This window comes from Pelophylax lessonae (genome assembly GCF_965119305.1).
Source record: "Pelophylax lessonae genome assembly, chromosome: 7".
Lineage (NCBI taxonomy): Eukaryota > Metazoa > Chordata > Amphibia > Anura > Ranidae > Pelophylax > Pelophylax lessonae.
Window position 1 is genome coordinate 175,691,814 of NC_138774.1, and position 24,379 is coordinate 175,716,192.

The 24,379-nt window shown below is 42.9% G+C and overlaps 1 protein-coding gene across 1 annotated transcript in view; it reads right to left on the reverse strand.

The window, feature by feature from the left end:
- The window catches only part of LOC309559885 (carboxyl-terminal PDZ ligand of neuronal nitric oxide synthase protein-like), a 217,694-nt gene that overhangs the window by 51,736 nt on the left and 141,579 nt on the right, over nucleotides 1–24,379 (reverse strand). Inside the window, exons 3-4 of the mRNA XM_082263318.1 lie at nucleotides 5,897–5,989; nucleotides 2,167–2,225 (exon numbers count right to left, since the gene is read on the reverse strand). Of these exons, the coding sequence (XP_082119444.1) occupies nucleotides 2,167–2,225; nucleotides 5,897–5,989 (152 nt within the window). The remainder of the gene's footprint in view (nucleotides 1–2,166; nucleotides 2,226–5,896; nucleotides 5,990–24,379) is intronic.

The following is a 24,379-nucleotide window of genomic DNA, read 5'->3' on the forward strand; positions in this document are numbered from 1 at the left end:
CCATAGGGTTAATGTTAGTGACACTGTAGGGATTGGGAAGGATACTGGGAATGGAAATCAGGAAGCATGCAGGCAGCCTTGTAAATTTTAATTGCAGATACAGGGCACTGGGCAGGTCAGGGTTAATGTGGTAACATCAATTACTCAGTGACAGTCAGTCAGTGTCAGTGTGGACTCGATCAGATTATACAGTGACAGACAGTCTCTCATAGTGGTGGTAGTAGGAGGCTGGAGGTGGACTTGTAGGAGCCTGGAAAGGAGCACAGCCGCATACATTACATTACTCACTCGTGCACTGCAGCCCGCCCCACACATTCAGTGAGTCTTACTCTCCTTCCTAGTTTTTTCAATGGCACATTCAGGAAGCCAATCACGCCGTGAGTAGCGGCACAGCGGAACCAATCAGGTGTGCAGGCACGCGTGATTGGTTCGCTGTGCAGCTAATCACGGCGTGATTGGCTCCCTGAATGTGCCATTGAAAAAACTAGGGAGGAGAGTAAGACTCACTGAATGTGTGGGGCGGGCTGCAGTGCACGAGTGAGTAATGTATGTATGCTCACCGATGAAGTGTCCCGGCTTCCCCTGCCTAACACGGAAGTCTGTGAGTCCTCCTGTCCTCCTCCGAGTCCCTTCCCCCTGTAAATATCGTGACCTCGGCGATATGAATATCGCCTACGGCCACAGAACGATAGTCAATATCATATCGACTATCGTTTACCCCTATTATTCGGCACAAAATTATTCGGCCTTTTGACTTATTCGGCCGAACACCGAAAGTGCTATTTTTTCTATTTTCGGCCGAATAATGTTCGGCCGCCGATTATTCGGTGCATCCCTACTTACATCCCAAAAGGCAACAGTCCTGCTTGCAGCAGCTGGTCACCACCCAGGTGGCAGAGAAGTAGAGGAAGTGTCACTCCTCTAAATTTGCAGAATTTTCATGCACCAGCAGACAGGAGAGGCGTTAAGGTGGGTCGCTATTTTACAAATGCAATGTTCACTGTGAAGCCTGATAACAAGGTAGATGCAGAGGGCCTGGCACGCTGACCACATACAGAGGAAAGCCAGCCACATAGATTTCAAAATTGAAGCGAATACTCCAGGACTGCCCCTTCCTCCCTCCAGAGCTTTCTGTTCAAGGCAGAAGTCCTTAACAAAGATGGCTTCTGCAGCTCCTGTAGGAGCCAAATACACATGCATCAAATCATGGCATTCAGCTGCAGCTTCCCCCCTGGCTACACAGGAATTTCTTAAAATGGGAATATGCCCCAAAAGCACACAAAATGCCACCCTAGCCTCCAGAAGTTCCCCACTACAGGGAAGTATTTGACTGATCTACCCGCCATACACCTGTGAATTAAAGTGGTATATGCCCCAAAAGCACAGTGATCCCAGCTGGTAACTGCTACACTAAGGGGATCCCTGGAGCCTCCAAACAACTTCTCATTTATTCCCTAGACACCACAGAGAAAAAGCAGGGATAGGATAAGGAATAATAGGCGAGGGGCATATGGAATTTTCTCACCACCTCTATGGCAACACACTTGCCAGGAGCCACACCTGTCTGCTCTGCAGACCACCACCATCTGGAGATAAGGTGTGGCAGGTCTGTAAGGGAGACACTGCCAAAAATCATCAGTCTGGCTAGTTATATGTCTTCCTTAGGCTTCCAGTTAGGAAACTGGGCCATCACAGCTGATCCCGCATGGAACAATAAACTGCATGCACTTGATGGCTGCAACTGAGGGTACTACCAGAATCTATATAACCCCGCTTGGCACCCAGCTTGAACAAAAGGATATTGGGATTTCTAAGAGGAACATTCTACGTCCTAACTCCTTGACATTAGACTAACAAATGAGTGTCCACAGCTGTGGATGTGAGTTTTGGCCACTACCAGGAGCCACTCCTTGGGCTGTCCTTTGGTATTTATTAGTGCACCTAGTGTTAAACCCCTGCACATGGCAATATACCCAACTAGTGATTATCTAAAGCAGAGGAGTGTCCTCCAATGAATGAAAAAGAAATGAATATTTCAGAGGTAATTCAACTACTGTACTAAACTATATTGGTGTATTGTGATAATGATGGTGGACACAGCAATAAGATGGTTCAATACAGTGGGTGTGGCCATAGGCAAGACTGGGGGTGGGGAAGGTTTCTTACCTGTAGACAGGGTCATGCATCAGCAGCATCTTACTCTCATCCCATGTCCATTCCTTCCTCTGTGACACAGAAAACACCATTAGAAACATCATACAGGACAGCAGATTCCTCTACACATTTCATGTCTCACACTGGAATGTACAGGTTAGAAACTGTGACATTACTGACATCAGCGAGACAGACAGCGTTTAATTTATCCAGATCCACCATACTTCCAGAGAGCTCCCCGTAGCTGCCCAGGGGGCAGACTAATGATGGCTGAGCTTCTGAGTGGATGAAATAATATCTACAGTGCTACATGTTCACAATCAACCCTTACAAGTCTCACAAGAGAAGGCTGGATGTGATCAAAAACTGTCACAGCTGAAGCAGTCTCACCTACTCAGCCCAGCACTAAGGTCTCATTCACACTTGTGCAACGCATCACTTTTTTTCTTTTTTTTTTAATATATGTCATGCAACAGCATTCAGCCCATTCACTTGCGTGGTGCACAGTGCCATACATTTCAGCACACATTCCCAGAACACTAAAGTGTGAATGCACACAATATATAGGACTGCCAGTATTATCAACACTGCCCTCCACATTATTGGGGAGTGGTAGATAATTGCATAGAACAGGCTTTTATGAACTCCAGAGAAATCAAATACACAGCATGTCAAAGAATTTGGTATAGACGGTCGCTCTTATTGAAACCCCCTGTTCAAATCTTAAACATCTAATGTAAATGAGCATGTGGCCCACACACAGCCACCATTAAATGAGATTTCTTTGCCTTTCATCTTCTATTTTATAATAATAAACGCGTCGTACAAGATTTCCCTTCACACCTTCAAAGCTCTGAAATCAATTACTCGGCATAGCCACCTCCATGATGCCAGCTTTGATCAGGGACCGCAAGCTGACACACATTGGAGGGAGCTGGTTCTCTATAGGAAGCTTTCCTGCTGGCACATTCCCAGTTACAATAAATATACACAATTAACTGTTCAGTAAAACTCACAATTTAAATGCCACACCACTCAAAACTGATATTTTACCTATGAGTGGATGTAAGAGCCTCATTTTTCTAAATTACTCAGGGGTGCCAGTATAAGAAACTCAGTTCCCTCCACCTGTTGCCCATATTGGATTCTTAGGGTTGGTTCACATGTGTACAGTGGGTTTTTGGAGCATTACATTTTAGAAACGTTACCATTGAACACTATAGAATATATGTTTTGATGAGAGCACATCGAATCTTTACCAGGCTGTTACAGTTGGTAAAGAAAAGAATCACCCCCTTTAAAATCATTTTGTTGCTTTGCAGCCTTAAATGAAAAGACAGAGTTTTTGTTTTATCCAGCATTATTTACTCAGTGCAACCTAAAACATCCAAGTAAAGATGTGACAACATGTCAGGAAAAAAAAATCAAACACAGAATCAGGAAAAAGGATCACCCCCCCCCCCCCCCCTCCTAAAAACTACTTGTACACTTAATAATGTGTAGCTAAACACCTTCTTAATGGCACACAAAGCCATTTGACTTTCAACTGTGATCAGCTGTGGTCATTTTGATTAGCTCAGCATAAAAAGAGCTTTGCCGGAGGATTTCATTCCCCGGTAGTGCAACTGAAGCAAACAATCAACTATGGGTGGCAAGGCACTGTCAAAAGATCTCCAGGATAAAGTTGTGGACAAGTCAGGAGATGGATACAAAAACATTTCAATGGCTTTATCAATGCCTAGAAGCACAGTGAAGTCTGTTATTAAGAAGTGGTACAACACAGACCCTTCCTGGACCAGGACATCGCTCCAAACTGGATGAAAGAGCCAGGAGAAAACCGGTCAGAGGCTACCAAGAGGCCTACAGCAACCAGGAAGCAGTTCCAGGGATTTATGACAAACAGTGGTCATGGTGTGCCTGTGGCAACAATATCACAAATTCTCCACAAATGTGGTTGTATATGAGGGTTGCAAGAAAAAAAGCCAAAACACATTTTGAAGATTCTGAGGCCGCATGGAAAAAGTTGTTATAGTCAGAGGAGACTAAATTTAATTTTTTTGGCCTCAACGCCAAACAATATATATCTGGGGGAAATCCAATACAGCTTACCATCCAAATAACACCAATCTTACAGTAAAGCATGGAGGTGGTAATATCCTGTTATGCAGGTGTTTCTCTGCAGCAGGGACTGAAGCACTTGTCAGCATAGAAGGAAAAATGGATGGGGCTAAATACTGTCAAATTCTTGAGGAAACTCTGCTGCCCTCTACCAGAAAGTTGTCAATGGGAAGAATGATTTCCTTCCAACATGACATTGACCCAAAACATACAGAAAAATGACTACACAGTGGCTGGAGGAGAAAAAGGTGAATGTCTTTGCATGGCCTAGACTCCATTCAAAATCTGTGGAATGACTTGAAGACTTCAGTCCATCAAATTTAACTGAACTTGAGCAGTTCTGCCAAGAGTGGGCAAATATTGCAAAGTCTAGATGTGCAAAGTTAGTAGAGACGTATCCCAACAGACTTAAGGCTATAGTTAAAGCAAAAGGTGGTCCAACAAAATACTGACACAAGGGGGTGATCCTTTTTCCAACCCAGTGATTCGGTTATTGAATTGGTTTTATTTTTCTCTGACATGTTGGTGTTATATCTTTCACTTGAATTTTCTAAGTTGCAGCTGGATAAAACATAAACTGTGTCTGTCTTCAAAGCAACAAAATATGATTATTTTAAAGGGGGTGATTCTTTTCTATATCCACTGTATTTCCAGGATATGAAGGCATGTGTATCCAACTACAACCATAAAAGGTGCACTGTGTCTTTGAATATGCAAATACTGATATAAAGTGCTCAAACGTATCACAATACAATTTGTGGAAAGTACTACAACCTAAAACAAGTGCACTTTCATTTTAAATATACAAATGCTGGTATAAAGTGCTGCTTGCTGTGGGAGCACTCAACAGATGGGAGGAGCCAGGAGCACAGAAGAGGGAGGGACCCGAGAAGAGGAGGACCTGGGCCACCATGCAAAATCACTGCGACAGCAGGTAAGTATACCATGTTTGTTATTTTATTTTTTTAAACAGACTTTACAATCACATTCGGCAGCATTTATAATGTTGACTTTCAAATCTTAGCAATATGATGACATTCCATATGTGCTAAATATTGGTGTGGGGTGAACACAATGGTTTTATCATTTCCATGTCTTGTTACCAGCTGGAAATGAGCATGTGCCCCTCTACATAGAGGGACAGTAATCTCCCAAGTGTGCACATTCAGGGATGACACATATAGTACATTTTCTACAGAACTGAAGATAAGAAGCCATCAGGAAGTTGTACAGAAGAACATAAAAGGGACTATTAGGGAATGTAATCAGAAATATGACTCCTCTCTGAAGTTCCAGGCCTCGTTTTAAACACGTTCATCATCTTTGCTTATTACACACCCATATCTGAAGCTGCGCTCACAGTATTCCCATCATGCAATCTTTTTATCGGATGCAGGGCCCAGTGGCCTCATAAGATGCGCTCATCCATTATACATCATGGCCAGAAATTAGATTTTCACACATTCATCCAGAGAGTTCTGTGAATTCTGCCACTTTATATTACCAGAATAGAGCTGAACGGTAATTCAGATAAAATGTTAATCAGACATGGTGCTTTTCCCACAATGCTGTGCTGCTGGGATAGCGCAGTATTTACAGATCAATATGGGATGCATAATCTCACCTTCTGTTTCTTTCTCATCACTACTTTGACTCCATCCAGGGACACTGTGATTCCGACTTTCTTCTTTTTGATGTTCTTGGCTTTGAACTCATACTGGTGGAAAAAAGTGGAAAACAAAATTAACATCTGCAAAGTGCTATGCACTATATCCAACCTTCATCTATCCTAATTCTGAGCTCAGCTGACCCAACGATGGCACACAGCTAAAACTCTACTGTTAATTAAATCAGATCCCGATCCAACAACTGCCTACAGAACTGCTACTGTAAAGCTTCATGGATAGAGAATAAGAACTGAGAATTACACACCGCATATAGGATAAGGGAGGCGCTAATGTGCAGCGTTTATACATAAAGAATAAGAACAGATGCTGAGAATCGTATCTCTTCTACTGTGCAGCACCCATATATACACAATATGAACGTATGATCTAAATTACACCCAGCATACAGAGCAACTTTGCAGCAACTATACATCCAGAACAAGAACAGATACTGAAAGGTAGATTTAAATGCACAAGAGAAGAGGTATTGTGTAAAGTCCATACGTACAATAAAAATAAAAAAAAAAAAGATACTGAGAATTACAGTACACACAAGCAAATAACCAAAGAGGTGATCAGCATCCATTTACAATCACACAGCATAGGAAAAAATATAGAGAATAACCCTTAGCTTTGAGGGCAAGAGAAGTGCTACTGTTCAGTGTCTATACATATAGAATAAGAACCAATACTGAAAACTACACCGTACATTTTGAACAAGAGAAGTGGTATTGTGTGGAATCCACAAAAAAAGAACAGATATTGACCATTATACCCAGCATACAGAATAAAAAGTGCCTCTGTCTGTTGTACTACTTCTGTGACCAGCAGATTTGACATCATGAAGAAGATGATGGAAAGCTGCAGTAGAAAGTCATTTTTGCTGTCAGTAGTTGGCTTCAGCTGCAGACTTGTAGTATGGTGGTGATGGCGATGGGGTTATATGGGCAGACTCAAGCGACCCCGGGAACTTTGAAGGAGAAGAACAGTAAAAGTGCAGAACAAAGATGGAAACATTTTCTGTTGCTTCTCTGGAAACTTTTTTTTTCTTTATGCAACGCTTAAGTAATGCACTGCATATAGCTTACAGGTCTAAGGCCTACTTAATGCATCCTCAATGCTCTAATTCAGTTTTTTTTTGTTTTTAACTCTCACATGAACTTTAAGAACATCCCAGTCTTAGTCCGTAGGAATCAATATTGAGTTAGCCCATCCTTTGCATCTGTAACAGCTTCAACTCTTCTGTCCACAAGGCTTAGGAGTGTGTCTAAGGGAATATTTGACCATTCTTCCAGAAACACATTTGTGAGGTCAGGCACTGGCTCAAATTCTCTGCTCTAATTAATCACAAAGGTGTTCTATTGGGTTGAGGTCAGGACTCTGTGCAGGCCAGTCAAGTTCCCCCACCCCAAATTCGCTCATCCATGTCTTTATGGACCTTGATTTGTGCACTGTTGCATGTTGGAACAGAAAGGGCCATCGCCAAACTGTTCCCACAAAGTTGTAAATTGTCCAAAATGTCTTGGTATGCTGATGATGCCTTAAGAGTTGCCTTCACTGGAACTAAGGAGCCAAGCCCAACCCCTGAAAAACAACCCCACACCATAATACCCCCTCCACAAAATGATTTGGACCAGTGTACAAAGCATGGTCCAAAAAGACATGGATGGCGATGGATGAGCGAGTTTGGGGTGGAGGAACTTGACTGGCCTGCACAGAGTCTTGACCTCAACCTGATAAAACACCTTTGGGATAAATTAGAGCGGAGCCTGTAAGTCAGGCCTTCTCTCTTCACATCAGTGCCTGACCTCACAAATGTTATTCTGGTAGAATGGTCAAGCATTCCCATAGACACACTCCTAAGCCTTGTGGACAGGCTTCCCAGAAGAGTTGAAGCTGTCATAGCTGTAAAGGGTGGGGCAACTCAATATTGACCCTACAGACTAAAGCCTCGTACACGCAACGATTATCGGCCGACCGATCGGCCGTCTTTTGTCCAGTGTTGTTGTGTTGGTTGAAATGTACTCTAGACTGCACACAAATTTTTTCGGCCAACAACAACCAACTTCAGAAGTGATGTCATGTTCTGGTTTACTTTCCGTGTGTTTTTTCTTCTCTGAGCATGCCCAGTCTTGCTCATCTGATTTTTGTCTGCCGAAATCTGTACTGACTGACGAACAATTGGCCATTCTGTTGACGGCCAACAAAAATTTTATAGCATGCACACCAGATTTTGTTTGGCCGAAAAGTCGCAGTCGGTTGTTGGAAGCATCATACTAACAAGCCGACAATCAGCCGATCGGACGTTGGCCAAAAATTCACGGCCAACAATCGTTGCGTGTGTATGAGGCATAAGACTGGGATGCCAATAAAGTTCATGAGCATGTAAAGGCAGGCGCCTCAATACTTTTGGTAATATAATGTATCTGTAAAAAAGTTTCCACTTAGATGTGTACATTAGCATTTAATTATTTGTATTGAATTTCACTAAGCATGAAATTATATATTATTTTTTGCATGTGAGCACTTTGTTTATTTTTATGAATTTGTGGGTATTTTTTTTGCATTTGAGCACTTTACATCAGCATTTGTATAATTAAAATGATTTGGCATAATGAAGAAGATGATGGAAAGCTGCAAAAGAAAGTAATTCTTGCTGTCAGTAGGTTGCTTCATATGCAGACTTGCAATATGGTGGGGATGGCAGTGGGGTTATATGGGCAGATCTGAGCGACCCGGCAACGTTGAAGGAGCAAAAAAGTAAAAGTACAGGACAGACAATGATGTACACACTTTCTGTGGAAACATATTTTTTTTCTTTTTAACTCTCAAGTGATGCACTGGATATAGCGTATAGATCTAAGGCCCATTTAATGTATCCTCCATGCTCTAGTGCAGTTTTTTTTTTTTTTTTTAATTATGGGTCAGGACCCAAATAAGTTTGCAGATATATCTGTAAAAGGTTGCCATCTGGATGTGTACGCTAGTTTGTCCAAGCGTGAAATTAATGGGTCAGTGGTAAGTGACAGTACACCGACTATGAATGGTAGCACAGACACATATGGCTAACTAGAATGTGTGTGAGGCAGGGAACCGAGCGCTGCACAGACTGCAAGAGGCTGATACCAAGCTACATTCAGGTACTTAAATGACCAAGAGCTGCAGTTTTATGGTTTTTTTTATATCTGTCTGAGCTCAGCTTAATTAGTTTAAATATGTCAGCATTTATATTGGAATGACACTACGAAATCTATTTTCTATTTTGAGTTATAAGTGTTTTACCAATATTTTAGCTTTTCACTTTTGTGCTTTACAAATGAGTAAAGATTGAGAACTATACTTTAATGGAAACAATTGTACTTACCAGTGTGCTTGTATTTTTTGTTTATTTATGCTGCCATTTTTTCACCTTTGCATGGCTAAGATGGGTCTTTGGATAAATGGCTCATTCACACCAGATGCATTGGTAGTGGTACTGCACCGAGCTGCCTTGCTAAATGCAGTCCCAACATAGGAGAGGGCAAAAAGGAGATTGTTAGGTGTTGGGTCAGGTCCATCCCCGTGATGCGGCGGAGTAAGCTGAAACAAATATGGCATGCAGTTCATTCAGAGTAGCGCAGTATGAAGGAATCCATTGCATGGCACCTCACTGCAGCCTAATGTAACTCATGACATTTCAACAATGTCCTGATAAAAGAAATAAAAGACATCAGTCTGTTTTTAATGCACTGGATTGGATCATCCGCCGCTCCCTATAGAATAGGTGGTCCGATCTGGATGCACCTCAAAAACTGACAGGAAGACTTGATCAGTCCGCTGATGTCTTAAAGATAAAAAGCCTTCTGTGTGCTGTAGCCTCCCCTCAGCCCCCCTAATACTTACCCGAGGTCCCTCTCTGTCCAGCGATGTCCACGAGCCTCTCGGCCATTCGGAACTCTCCTTCCTGATTGGCTGAGACACAGCCACTGTGCCATTGGCTCCCGCGGCTGTCAATCAAAGTCAATCAGGAGAGAGAGGGTGGCGGGGCAGCTCCTTGTCTGAATAAATACACAGAGCTGCTGCTTGCCTCGGGTGCTCCCATAGCAAGCTGCTTGCTATGGGGGCACTTAAAAGGAGGGAGGGGCCAGGAGCAGCAAAACGGGACCGAGAAGGCGAGGCTGCTCTGTGCTAAACCAACTGCACAAAGGAGGCAAGTATAACATGTTTGTAATTAAAATAATAGAAAAAAAAAAAAAAAAAAGACTTTACAATCACTTTAAGAACCCCCATTCTAATATAACAAGCAGTAAAAATGCTTATTTACATATCTCAGGTTAAAGCGGGGGGGTCCACCTTTCAGGTGATATCGCTCTTCACAGAGTCAGTGGGCCAGTACAAGCATACAGCAAGCAAAGTTTCAGGACAGGGAACCTGAAAAATTACAATGTGTCAACTGTCCCTGGGCTACTTGGGTCAGAAGGCCACACATGTCTCTAAAGAAGTAATTCCATTCTGTGTATGTGTGTGTATTATATATATATATATATATACACACACACACACACACACACACACACACACAGTATCTCACAAACGTGAGTACACCCCTGAGATTTTTTGCAAATATTTTATTATCTTTTCATGTGACAACACTGAAGAAATGACACTTTGCTACAATGTAAAGCAGTGAGTGTACAGCTTGTATAACAGTGGAAATTTGCTGTCCCCTCATAATAACTCAACACACAGTCATTAATGTCTCAACGGCTGGCAACAAAAGGGAGTACACCCCTAAGTGTGAATGTCCAAATAGGGCCCAAACAGTCAATGTATTGTGTGGAACATTTTATATATATATATAAGTGCAGCGCAATCCTAATGAATAAATATGATGAGCATGCTAGAGACAAGTCCCAAACAGCTGCAAAGTGATAAGTGAAGAGAAAGTCTTTCTAATTATTGATGGAAGAATATCTCAGAGCAAGCAGTATCCTGGTCCACAAAGTGAAAAGGGTGCTCATAGGATCCCGCCACCTGTCATTCTCTGCCTCTCACCTTATCTCTGAGACCCTGCAAGGTCAAACAGCCTGTAATGTCTGAGCCAATCAGCAATCCACCTCCACTCCTTCTCTTCTCATTTAACAACACTCAGGATCAAAATGCTAGTATCCAGACCTCAGATCACAATGTGTAACCGGAGTCCTCAACATAGATGGAATAATTCCTCCACGGGGCGTCACCGGAGCATATGTAATGATAGGAAAGCAAATCTAGTGCTCTCTGTATTGCTCAAATGCTTTATTATGTACAGTGGGTACGGAAAGTATTCAGACCCCCTTAAATTTTTCACTTTTTCATTTTTCATTTGCTAAAATCATTTAGGTTCATTCTTCTTCCTCATGAATGTACACATAGCACCCCATACTGACAGAAAAACACAGAATTGTTGACATTGTTGCAGATTTATTAAAAAAGAAAAACTGAAATATCACATGGTCCTAAGTATTCAGACCCTTTGCTGTGACACTCATATATTTAACTCAGGTGCTTTTCATTTCTTCTGATCATCCTTGAGATGGTTCTACACCTTCATTTGAGTCCAGCTGTGTTTGATTATACTGATTGGACTTGATTCGGAAAGCCACACACCTGTCTATATAAGACCTTCCAGATCACAATGCATGTCAGAGCAAATGAGAATCATGAGGTCAAAGGAACTGCCTGAAGAGCTCAGAGACAGAATTGTTTCAAGGCACAGATCTGGCCAAGGTTACAAAACGATTTCTGCTGCACTTAAGGTTCCTAAGAGCACAGTGGCCTCCATAATTCTCAAATGGAAGACGTTTGGGACGACCAGAACCCTTCCTAAAGCTGGCCGTCCGGCCAAACTGAGCTATCGGGGGAGAAGAGCCTTGGTGAGAGAGGTAAAGAAGAACCCAAAGATCACTGTGGCTGAGCTCCAGAGATGCAGTCAGGAGATGGGAGAAAGTTGTAGAAAGTCAACCATCACTGCAGCCCTCCACCAGTCGGGGCTTTATGGCAGAGTGGCCCGACGGAAGCCTCTCCTCAGTGTAAGACACATGAAAGCCCGCATGGAGTTTGCTAAAAAACACCTGTAGGACTCCAAGATGGTGAGAAATAAGATTCTCTGGTCTGATGAGACCAAAATAGAACTTTTTGGCCTTAATTCTAAGCGGTATGTGTGGAGAAAACCAGGCACTGCTCATCACCTGTCCAATACAGTCCCAACAGTGAAGCATGGTGGTGGCAGCATCATGCTGTGGGGGTGTTTTTCAGCTGCAGGGACAGGACGACTGGTTGCAATCGAGGGAAAGATGAATGCGGCCAAGTACAGGGATATCCTGGACAAAAACCTTCTCCAGAGTGCTCTGGACCTCAGACTGGGCCGAAGGTTTACCTTCCAACAAGACAATGACCCTAAGCACACAGCTAAAATAACGAAGGAGTGGCTTCACAACAACTCCGTGACTGTTCTTGAATGGCCCAGCCAGAGCCCTGACTTAAACCCAATTGAGCATCTCTGGAGAGACCTAAAAATGGCTGTCCACCAACGTTTACCATCCAACCTGACAGAACTGGAGAGGATCTGCAATGAGGAATGGCAGAGGATCCCCAAATCCAGGTGTGAAAGACTTGTTGCATCTTTCCCAAAAATACTCCTGCCTGTATTAGATCAAAAGGGGGCTTCTACTAAATACTGAGCAAAGGGTCTGAATACTTAGGACCATGTGATATTTCAGTTTTTCTTTTTTAATAAATCTGCAACAATGTCAACAATTCTGTATTTTTCTGTCAGTATGGGGTGCTATGTGTACATTCATGAGGAAGAATGAACTTAAATGATTTTAGCAAATGGCTGCAATATAACAAAGAGTGAAAAATTTAAGGGGGTCTGAATACTTTCCGTACCCACTGTAAAAGAGTTACACTCACGTTTTGTTGGATAAACAATTGCAGAGCCTGCAAGTGTGCGTGTCTGTTTGCCTGTAGGAAAAAATTCAAGATGGCCACGTGACCTTCCCAGGATTGCGCTGCACTTCATATATACATGTTCCAGGAAGTTTTTTAGATTGCCCTTGAGTGTTCAGCTGCCAACCCGTCCTCATTTGTACTTAGCGGTTCAGCGCTGAATATTTTTATATTATTTAAATATTTTGTGTGGCCACCATTATTTTCCAGCACTGCCTTAACCCTCTTGGGCATGGAGTTCACCAGAGCTTCACAAGTTGCCACCGGAGTCCTCTTTCACTCCTCCATGACGACATCACGGACCTGGTAGATGTTAGAGACATTCCACTTCTCCACCTTCCGTTTGAGGATGCCCCACAGATGCTCAATAGGGTTTAGGTCCGGAGACATGCTTGGCCAGTCCATCACTTTTATCCTCAGCTTCTTTAGCAAGGCAGTGGTCGTCTCGTCTTGGAGGTGTGTTTGGGGTCGTTATCATGTTGGAATACTGCCCTGCGGCCCAGTCTCAGAAGGGAGAGGATCATGCTCTGCTTCAGTATCTCACAGTACATTTTGGCATTCATGGTTCCCTCAATGAACTGCAGCTCCCCAGTTTTGGCAGCACCATGCAGCCCCAGACCATGACACTCCCACCACCATGCTTGTCTGTAGGCAAGACACACTTGTCTTTGTACTCCTCACCTGGTTACCGCCACACACGCATGACACCATCTGAACCAAATAAGTTTAACTTGGTCTCATCAGACCACAGGACATGGTTCAGTAATCCATGTCCTTAGTCTGCTTGTCTTCAGCAAACAGTTTGTGGGCTTTCTTGTGCATCATCTTTAGAAGAGGCTTCCTCCTGGAATTACAGCCATGCAGACCAATTTGATGCAATGTGCGGTGTATTGTCTGAGCACTGACAAGCTGACCCCCCCCTTTTAACCTCTGCAGCAATGCTGGCCACACTCATACATCTATTTCCCAAAGACAACCTCTGGATATGACGCTGAGCACATGCACTCAACTTTTTTGGTCGGCCATGGTGAGGCCTGTTCTGAGTTGAACCTGTCCTGTTAAACCGCTGTATGGTCTTGGCCACCATGCTGCAACTTAGTTTCAGGGTCTTGGCAATCTTCTTATAGCCTAGGCCATTTTTATGTAGAGCGACATTTCTTTTTTTTTTTTTTTAGATCCTCAGAGAGTTCTTTGCCATGAGGTGCCATGGTGAACTTCCAGTGACCGGTATGAGAGAGTGAGAGCGATAACACCAAATTTAAAACACCTGCTCCCCATTCACACCTGAGACCTTGTAACACTAATAAGTCACATGACACTGGGGAAGGAAAATGGCTAATTGGGCCCAATTTGGACATTTTCACTTAAGGGCATACTCACTTTTGTTGCCAGTGGTTTAGAAATGAATGGCTGTGTGTTGAGTTATTTTGAGGGGACAGCAAGTTTAAACTGTTATACAAGCTGTACACTCACTACTTTACATTGTTGCGAAGTGTCATTTCTTCAGTGTTGTCACATGAAAAAATATAATAAAATATTTACAAAAATGTGAGGGGTGTACTCACGTTTGTGAGATACTGCATATATATTTTAATAAGTATAATTATATATATATATATATATATATATATATATATATATATATATATACACACATATACACACATATACACACACACACATATATAGGAGCTGCATCACTTGGGAACTTTCCTGTAAGGATAATTCATGTTTACACAGATATGAAGATTCTATCACAAAAGACCTTCTCTGGGGCACATACTAAATTATCATCAAAAAGAAAAATAAATTATTCATGTGATCATTTGGAAGATAGCAATGCAGACAGAGAGCGTCTGATAAGATTTGTGCTGGGACACGTGCAGACAGCGCTGGAACAGAGAGGATTTGAGAATATATCATCTGTATTTACAATGCAGATATCTGGGTGAGAGAGGGATACGACTTTCAGGAAGGTACATTTCTTGAGAAAGGCAACATTTCAGAGGTTGCGGTGTTATATGTCCACTAGAGGGCAGACTTCTCAGAAGCATTCCACCCCTACAGGCTTTCTGAGGACGAATACTGCCCAACATAGGGCTCCCCTTATAAAGAAAAACTGTTTCTTTATAAAGAAAATACTGTTGAAATATGTTCAAACCAAACCTCAACCATCCATTTAATCAATGATTAAGGAAATAATTCGCTTTGTAAACAGTACTGATTGTTATCCGAATTGGTATTATATGCCTGCGCAGGCTACTGAAATTCCCCCCTAAATTGAATCAATGCTGAACTCCAGACAGATAATAAAAGCACACATTAATGTAGCTCTGTATTCATGAATACATCCATAAATGTATACTTTCTAATGCAAGCAGTGTATGTACCTGAACGTGACTTGTTATTAGCATCATGCAGTCTCTGTTAAGCAAAGTTTAGAATTGAAGGGAGAAGCAGCACGATCAGAATGCTGATAGGGGAAGAGAGCAGAGTGGCAGAGAAATAAGCTCATTAGTATGCTGCTTCTCCTTTCACTGGGGGAAGGACACAACCTGATAAGTTACCTAACTGTAACAGAGAAAAATCAGGTCTCCTGCGATGCCAGACAGGGCTGTGATGTGTGCCAGAGCTGGGAAAATCTCAGGGCTGGATGGATAGAAATACAAAACTCTTTGCAGCTAAAACAGCCCCCATATATGCATTTTCTCTGTGTATTCAGCTGTTTGCCTGGGGTTCAGCTTTATATCTAGGTACACTTTGAGAGCAGGGACTGATGTGAATGTGCAGTATACAGTATATGTAAAGCGCTGCGTAAATGGACGGCGCTATACAAGTACATTTAAAAAATAAATAAAAATAAATACATTATAGCAGAAGACAATTATGTTAATTTATAGCAGATCATATAAAAAAAAAAAAAAAAAAACAAAGAAAAGAAGGTAACTCTTCTCCAAGAAGTGAGGGGTTAATAACAACCAGATAAAATATCTGACTTTCACCCTTCTCAGAGAAACAAAAGAATGTGAAGCGCTGGAGGCGGAGCTGCCAATGTGCAGGTAGATCACCTCCCTGCCAGTGGAGATCCAGACCTCCGGCACTCCTGTGACCTGGTTATATGCATCATTAGCTTTGGCTTACAAGGGGTTCAGCTGGGAGGGCTGAAGGCAGATCGCTACATGCCAGAGCCATTTACTTCAATATTATACTGGAACCATTTACAGATCACACAGGGGCCCCACCGTCCAGAGAATAGCACCGTACTACAGTGAACCTGGTGCACATAATTTACTTGTATAGTGCTAGGATTTTCCAGTGCTGTACAGAGAACACTGTGCAATTCACATTGGTCTTTAATGTCCCCACCACCGTCACACATTATTATTAAACAATTATACAGCTCTGTACAGAATTATACAGCTCATTTTCTGTACAGATACACTGCAGATACACACTAACACCAAATCAGAGGACACACACACAATCAGGACACACACAGAGCAGACACCCAATCAGAAGAGACACAGAGCAGACAGACAAACACCCAGAGGAGACACACACATTCAGGACATACACAGCATACACAAAAACACCCAATCAGAGGAGACACACACAACAGACACACAAACACCCAACCAGAGGAGACACACACACAACAGACACACAAACACCCAATCGGGGGAGACACAAAAACACCCAGTCAGAGAAGACAAACAAACACAGAGTCAGAGGAGACACACAAACACCCAGTCAGGGGAGACACAGACCAGACACACAAACACCCAATCGGGGGAGACACAAAAACACCCAGTCAGAGAAGACAAACAAACACAGAGTCAGAGGAGACACACAAACACCCAGTCAGGGGAGACACAGACCAGACACACAAACACCCAATCAGGGGAGACACAAAAACACCCAGTCAGAGGAGACACACAAACACCCAGTCAGAGGAGACAGACACACACACATCAGATGCACAAACATGCAATCAGAGGTGACGGACACAGTCAGGATGTACAAAAGGAGCAGACATACAAACACCCAGTCAGAGGAGACACAGAGCAGACACACAAACAATCAGACCAGACACACACAATCAGGACGCACACACAGCAGACACACAAACACCCAATCAGGGGAGACACAGAGCAGACACACAAACACACACACACAATCAGGGCACACACACACAGCAGATGCATAAACACCCAATGAGAGGTGACAAACACAATCAGATTGTGAACACACAAGCACCCAATCAGAAGAGACACAGAGCAGACCCACAAGCACCCAATCAAAGGAGACACAGAGCAGACACACAAACACTCAATCAGAGCAAACACACAATCAGGACACACACAGCAGGCACACAAACATCCAATCAGAGGAGACAGAGAGAGGACACACAAACACCCAGTAAGAGGATACACACACAACAGACACACAAACACCCAATCAGAGGAGACACAGAGAGGACACACAAACACCCAGTAAGAGGGTACACACACAACAGACACACAAACACCCAGTCAAAGGAGACACACACGCAGCCGATACACAAAACACCCAATCAGAGGTGACAGACATTTAATCAAAGTAGAAACACAATCTCACAAAAGACACACACACACACAATCAGGGCAGACATGTAGACACACACAATCAATCATGACTGACACACACAATCAATCATGACTGACACACACACACACACACACACACACACACACACACAATCAGGGTAGACACACACAATCAATCATGACTGACACACACACACACAATCAGGGTAGACATGTAGACACACACAATCACTCATGACTGACACACACAATCAATCATGACTGACACACACACACACACACACACACACACACACACAAAATCAATCATGACTGACACACACACACAATCAGAGTAGACATGTAGACACACACAATCAATCATGACTGACACACACACACAATCAATCATGAGTGACACACATACACACACACAATCATGACTGACACACACACACAATCAGAGTAGACATGTAGACACACACAATCAATCATGACTGACACACACACACACACACAATTAATCATGACTGACACACACACACACACACACAATCAATCATGAGTGACACACACACACAATCAATCATGAGTGACACACACACAATCAGGGTATACACAATCACAGAAGACACAAACACAATCAGTACAGGCATGCAGAGCCATTATATTGTTTTCTTTTTTTCTCATTTCAAACATTATTTACAATTAAAACTGTAGTAAACCGCCAGCTTTTTAGCTTTTTTTTTTTTACCTGCAAGGGCTTTCGCCTTTACCCGGTCTTTCTTCTGAGTTGGCAGGCTCCGGTCCTTTAAATGGACGAGCCACGATCACATCACTCCTACGCATGCGTGTGGGAGCCACAATTCAGGGCACAGGGCTCTGAAGGAATGGTACGGGTATGCGCTGGTGATGTAACTGGCGGCCTCACAGGTAAATATCTCCTAAACATGCTGTACCTATAGGTAAGCCTTACCATAGGCTTACCTATAGGTAAAAATCATCCATGGGAGTTTACTCCAACTTTAAGTACACCAAGGGACTGGCACACTTACAAACACATCTATATCACACCGAATTACATTGTACTTCCCATGCTGCTGTATATGGTCTGCAAGGTTTCATGTTGGAAATCAGAATTTTTAGTGGATAAAGAATTGCTCTCTACATGAAACATGTTTGATCTGCGCATCCTGTTTGTATTGTTGTTGCCGTCATTACATGCAGCTGAGTCCAATCTCCCCCCACAAGCACAAAGAATAATGACAGTAAAAACATCAGATCAGCCTGTAAATATTTAAGTAAACAGGAGACTTTACTTATCCACAGTGACAGGAACTTGTGTTGCTTTTACTGGTATAAATAATAGAAAGTGAAACTTCATAAATGGTCCGGAGCCAGGACACGAGTGGAGCACCGTGCTGCACTTTCTTCTAAATATTTGATCAAACTTCTGGATCTACAGCTTTTATGCTCTCCACTGTGACAGCACAGGGAAGTGGTCTTATTGGCCTTCTAAATAATTCAACCTTAAGCTGGCCATAGATGGACAGAATTTCGAATGAATATTCTTAAGAAAAGTCTTAGGAAAATCCGTACAAATTCTCAATTTTTTGTTTGAAAGATTTTATGTGTTTTTAACATTAGATTTTGAATGGACTTTACTGAACAAAAACACATACACTGCTAGAAAGTTGTTCACTCAAGAAAAATTTTCCATCATGGTCCTTGGAATTTTCCTGTCACTATAGTAAAAAAACGAACGTTGATTTGACCCACCAATGATTTGAAAAGTGAACAAACTTTCTTAAGCAGGCCAAACATGTATCGAAATTCGGGTAATTCAGCAGGGACCATCCGAATTTTCGATCCACATATGGGCAAGCTGGTTGTACATACAGCAAGTCTATTGATCGACTTGTGTACAACCAGCGCCGCTGAGGAGTGTATACTGACTGCAGGGAAATCTCCCCACGGTCAGAATACAAAGGCTCAGCACGAGTCTGTGTGGATGGGGGAATCAAGTCATTTTCTTTCGCTCAACCAGCAGGGTGAACAAAAGAAACTGACTCATGTATGGCCAAGCCTTAGTACTGTACCTTCTTTTCCTACAAATTTTAGTTCGAAATTCTATGCATCTATGGTGGCCAGCTTTAGGGCCCATTCACACTAGAATGCCATGTGGCAAACCCACATTCTGTGCCAGGTTTCCCACACTGCATTCTAATCGTACTGCTTTTGCGATCTGCAGCGGGTGTCACAAAAGTACCATGCTATCTAGTTGTAGTGTGCCTCTAAAAGTAGCGCATGCACTACCTTTGGCCAGGTGTGATTTCAGCCCATTCAAAATGAATAGTGATTCACATGCAGTTCCTAGTGTGAATGGGCACTCAAAGGCAATGGAGGCTGGAAAATTCAGGGACCATAAGAAGTCTTCTAGATGCACAACGCATCCGCACAGCCACCAATATGTGAAATAGGTTTGGGGCACATCTGCTGCTGAGCCAGACAATTTCCAGGAGAATTCTGGTTGGTGCTATTTTCATCTAAGCTGGCCATATCACAAAACCTCTTACATAATATAAGACAGGGGTAGGCAACCTTTGAGAGGCTAAATAGTAAGAAATACCTAAAAAAATACAACAATATAAATATCACTGTAAAAATATAAACTTCGCCTACCTAAAAGTGGACAGTGTCAGTAGGGCAGTGGACAGTGCCAGTAGATTTTTTATTTTTATCATTTTACTATTTTATTTTTTTTTTTATATTTTTTTTTTACAATTTTTAGGAGTCCTGTTGGGGGGCTGTGGTGAAACATCAGGGGTCTAATCGTACCCCTGAGGTCTCACTTTTGAGACAAAGTAATGGACTGAGGACAGAGATTTCCCATTCCCTTTCTCTGCAACCCCAGTTGCACTGGATAGTAAATGAACGGGACATGCTCTGCACTGAGCAGCTTCCTGTTGACTCAGTTTACACAGTTTACTATGCTTCAATTGTGAATGAACGGTACTGATCACTGACTGTGTTCAATCAGAGAAGTAAGGGGCCAGTGACTGAATCCCCCGCTCTCCATCCTCAAACATCCCCCACAGCAGATGTCAGGAGAGGAGAGGAGGGGAGTCGGCAGCGCTGTGGCGAAAGGGGGGGGGCAAAGGCACACAGTGAGGTTCAGCAACAGAAAAAAGGAGGAACCTGGAGATGAGGGAGGGTCAGAACCAATCAGTTGTATTTTCCTCCCTTCAGCTGCTGAATGCTGGCGGGAGGGAGAGGAGAAGTTGGCTTTCAGCGGCTGCACTATACTCCACTAAATGCCATGTGATCGACAGGTTGCTGATCCCCAATGTAAATGATCCCCACATCTAACAATCAGCTTCATGTGCAAGGAAGAATATCAACTGTGATTGCCCACTGCTGGCCATAGACTGCTTTAAAATTGCACAAACAGAATCGCGCGACGCCTATCAGGACCTACCTTTGGGCAACAGGCGTCCCATGATTCTGTTTTCATAATTTTACCACAATTTGTCGGTTGACAATTGCTGCAAAACCTTGCAGCAATTGGGGTGCCATTGAAAATAACGTCGTAAGCGTGTCCCCCGGTTTGCAGCGATCGGGATCGCCTAGGTGTGAACAAATCCTAAAACTGAAAAAAAGTTTTGCTTTTTTACTGCTATACTAGGTATACTGTTAACCAGCTTGATGTGGTGCACACAGCAAATCTGTAAAGGCAAAATTGTAATCTATATTGTAATCTATATTTTAAATGGGCATTTAACTTTTTTTTTTTTGGACACTGACACTTTTTTGGGGACCAGTGACACTAATACAGTGATCAGTGCTAAAAAAATATGCACTTTCACTGTACTAATGACACTGGTTGAAAAAGGTTTAACATCAGGGGCGATCAAGGGATTAACTGTGTGCCTAGCTGGTGTTTTACTGTAGTGAGGGAGGTTCTTGTACTAGGGGAAGGCATAGATCCATATCCCTGCTTTGCAGGAACACAGGATCAATGCCCTTCTTACTGACAGAAAGGCGATCTTGAACGACCAGCAGGTGCACGGGTCCACAGGACCTGCTGATCAGCTCCCGCCGTGTAGAACATTCAGAAATGCAGTATCACACACATATTATATATATATATATACACACACATATATACATACACACACACACATATATATATATATATTGTGACAGGAAGTCAGGTAAATCTGGGAATGTAGTCACTGAGAGGAGACACATTCCCACCTGCTTTGAAAAGTTCACTAATTATTATAGGGTGTCGGCTGCCAAAGGCAGCAGGAAGGTGTAAAGAAGTTGAAAGGCCTTCAGCTGTTCAGAATGAGGAGATCAAGGCCTCTATATAATTTGTCCAGAGAAAATCTATTGAGTGCTGCCTCCTGTCGCCGTGTGGGCTGGGAGAGGAAGGCAGACAAACGGCTGCATCCTGACGCCATGTGGGTAGAGGACAGTCCTGTGTGCCCCCTGAAAGCTGAGTGAGCATGGGGAAGACCTCCTGAAGCGGTGTGCGCTCAGGAGGGTAAAAACGAGTGAAGACGTCTCAAAGGTGAGAAGACGAAGTGTTTCTGTGTGAAAGAAAACAAAGGGACATGTTCAATGGACAATGTTTGTGCTGTGTGAAAAGCAAACAAATGGACATTTGAGTGTCTGCTGTAGGATCAGCAGTGTCGGCCCAACAGTAGGTTGGGAAGACTTCTTAGGTAGGTTCCAGCGTGAGAAGGTAGCCGCCCACAGAGGCAAGGATTTATTTTGTGTTTTATTTTATTTTGATGTTTTGCTGCATGCACTTGTTTGAAGAAATTGGAAGAATAAACCATAAACCTGTTGTTTGCAAGCACTTTTGGGCTATTTCTCTGTGAAAACGCACCCCCCAAGGAGTCATCTACGCCTACCACCGAGCTAATCCCTTACATATGGTGGAGGATGCGGGCAGAAGCAGCAAGATCCCTGCAAGGAAGTGCAAATGTTTGATGAACTTTGTCTGGTGCATGAGATTGCACAATCTATGTGTGCAGGAGAGAAGATCCTGAAAGAAAAAAAAAAAAAAAAAACGTGTTTTAAAGAGACAGCGGTCTCAACATTTTTGATGAACTTTGTTGTGTCTGGTGCAAGTGACTGCACAAACTGTGTGTGCAGGAAAAGAGATCTTGCAAGAGAGAGAAAAACTACATGTGTTAAAGAGACAGTGGTCTGAAAATTTTTTTGCTGGACTGTGAAAAATTTGTTTGTGGAGTTATTGAAGATGGGGCGATCCAAACGCCTGAAAAATGCAAAGATAGATGAAATGAGAGACCGGATTCTATGGATGGAGGGGATGCTACCATTTGAACCAGCCCCATCCATGCCTGAACGGAATCGGCTAAAGAGAAAAGTTGTTGTCCCTAGCAACACTGGGGCAAATGAAACTGCTATAGAGACGCAGGGTTCTCAGATGAAAAGTAAACCCAAAATGGGGGAGATGCTGAAACAACGGAGCTTTGCAGCTCAACAAAAGGATCACCAAGAGAGCATGGCAGGCTGGAAACAGAGACGCCAGCAGCCAATGGAGGCCATCGGTTTGGAAGAAACCGAGTATGTGTGCAGGGCTGAGTTGGATGCCTTGCAACGGAAAATGGAAGAAAAGGAACAAGCCTTGGAATTGCTTAAAATGGAGCATAGAAACTTGCAGGAAACAAATGAACTACTCAAGTCTCATGTGTTACAGTGGGAAGAATCCACTGCTCTTCTTTTGGTCGAGTTGCAAAAACGCAGAGAGACTATAATGGAGAAAGATACCATCCTCATGGAAAAGGAAAGTGAAATTCAGACTTTGCAGAAGCAAAGTATGGCTGATATGTTGGAGTTGCGTAATCAGCTGGAAAAAAGTCTTCAGTGTTTGGAAGTTACAAAAATAGACCTGCAGGAGTCGCAGGAACAGAATGTCGCTCTGAAAACGACATTGTCTCTCAGCGACAACGAGAAAAGTGAAAGAGAGGCTAAATTACTGAGTACTGTGTATGAGCTCACCACTTTGAGCAATGTGGTAGATGAATTACGTGCAGACTGTGAAAGTTGGAAAGGTGAAGCCCAACGTTTCCAGCAGCAGTTAAAGGAGAAAGAAGCCTGTGTGGCAGAATTACAGTCTCATTCCCAGAAACTAGCCAATGAGGTGAAGGCTCTTATGCAGGGAAAAGGAGATTGTGAACATAAGAGGGAAAAAGTAGAGGCACAGCTTCTGGAATCGCAAGTCAAGGTGTCAGAAGGTGACCGAGTGTGTGCTAAGCTGTCAGAGAAGGCAACCCGATTGCAGGTTGAGTTGGACAGTGTCACAAATCAGCTTTCTCAAGCAGACAGCAAATCTAGAGAAATTGCGGAAGATTTTTCTATCTTGGAATCGCAGCTGCAAGACACGCAGGAACTCTTACAGGAAGAGAGGTGTCAAAGGCTGAGTTTTAGCACAAAGCTCAAACAAATGGAAGATGAGAAAAATGGCTTCCTGGAACAATTAAAAGAGGAGGCGGAAGCAAAGAAAAACCTATCAGAGCAAGTCGCAACATTGCAAGCTCAGATAGCGGATATGAAAAAACGCATGGAAGAAAGCGTTGGTTCATTACAGTGTGTTGAAGATGTGAAAAAGAAGTTTGATCAGATGCTTGGTGAAGAGAAGACTGTGTCTGCAAAATATGCAGAAGAACGCGACCGCGCAGAAGCGGAGGTGCGTGATAACGAGAGCAAAGCCCTGTTCTTGGCTCGCTCTTTGGAGGAAGCTCTAGAGTCTAAGGCTGAACTAGAAAGAGTTAACAAGCAGCTATGTACAGAGATGGAACATGTGGTCAGCTACAAGGATGATGTTGTGAAAAGAGTTCAGGAGCTAGAAAAGTCTAAGCGAGCCTTAGA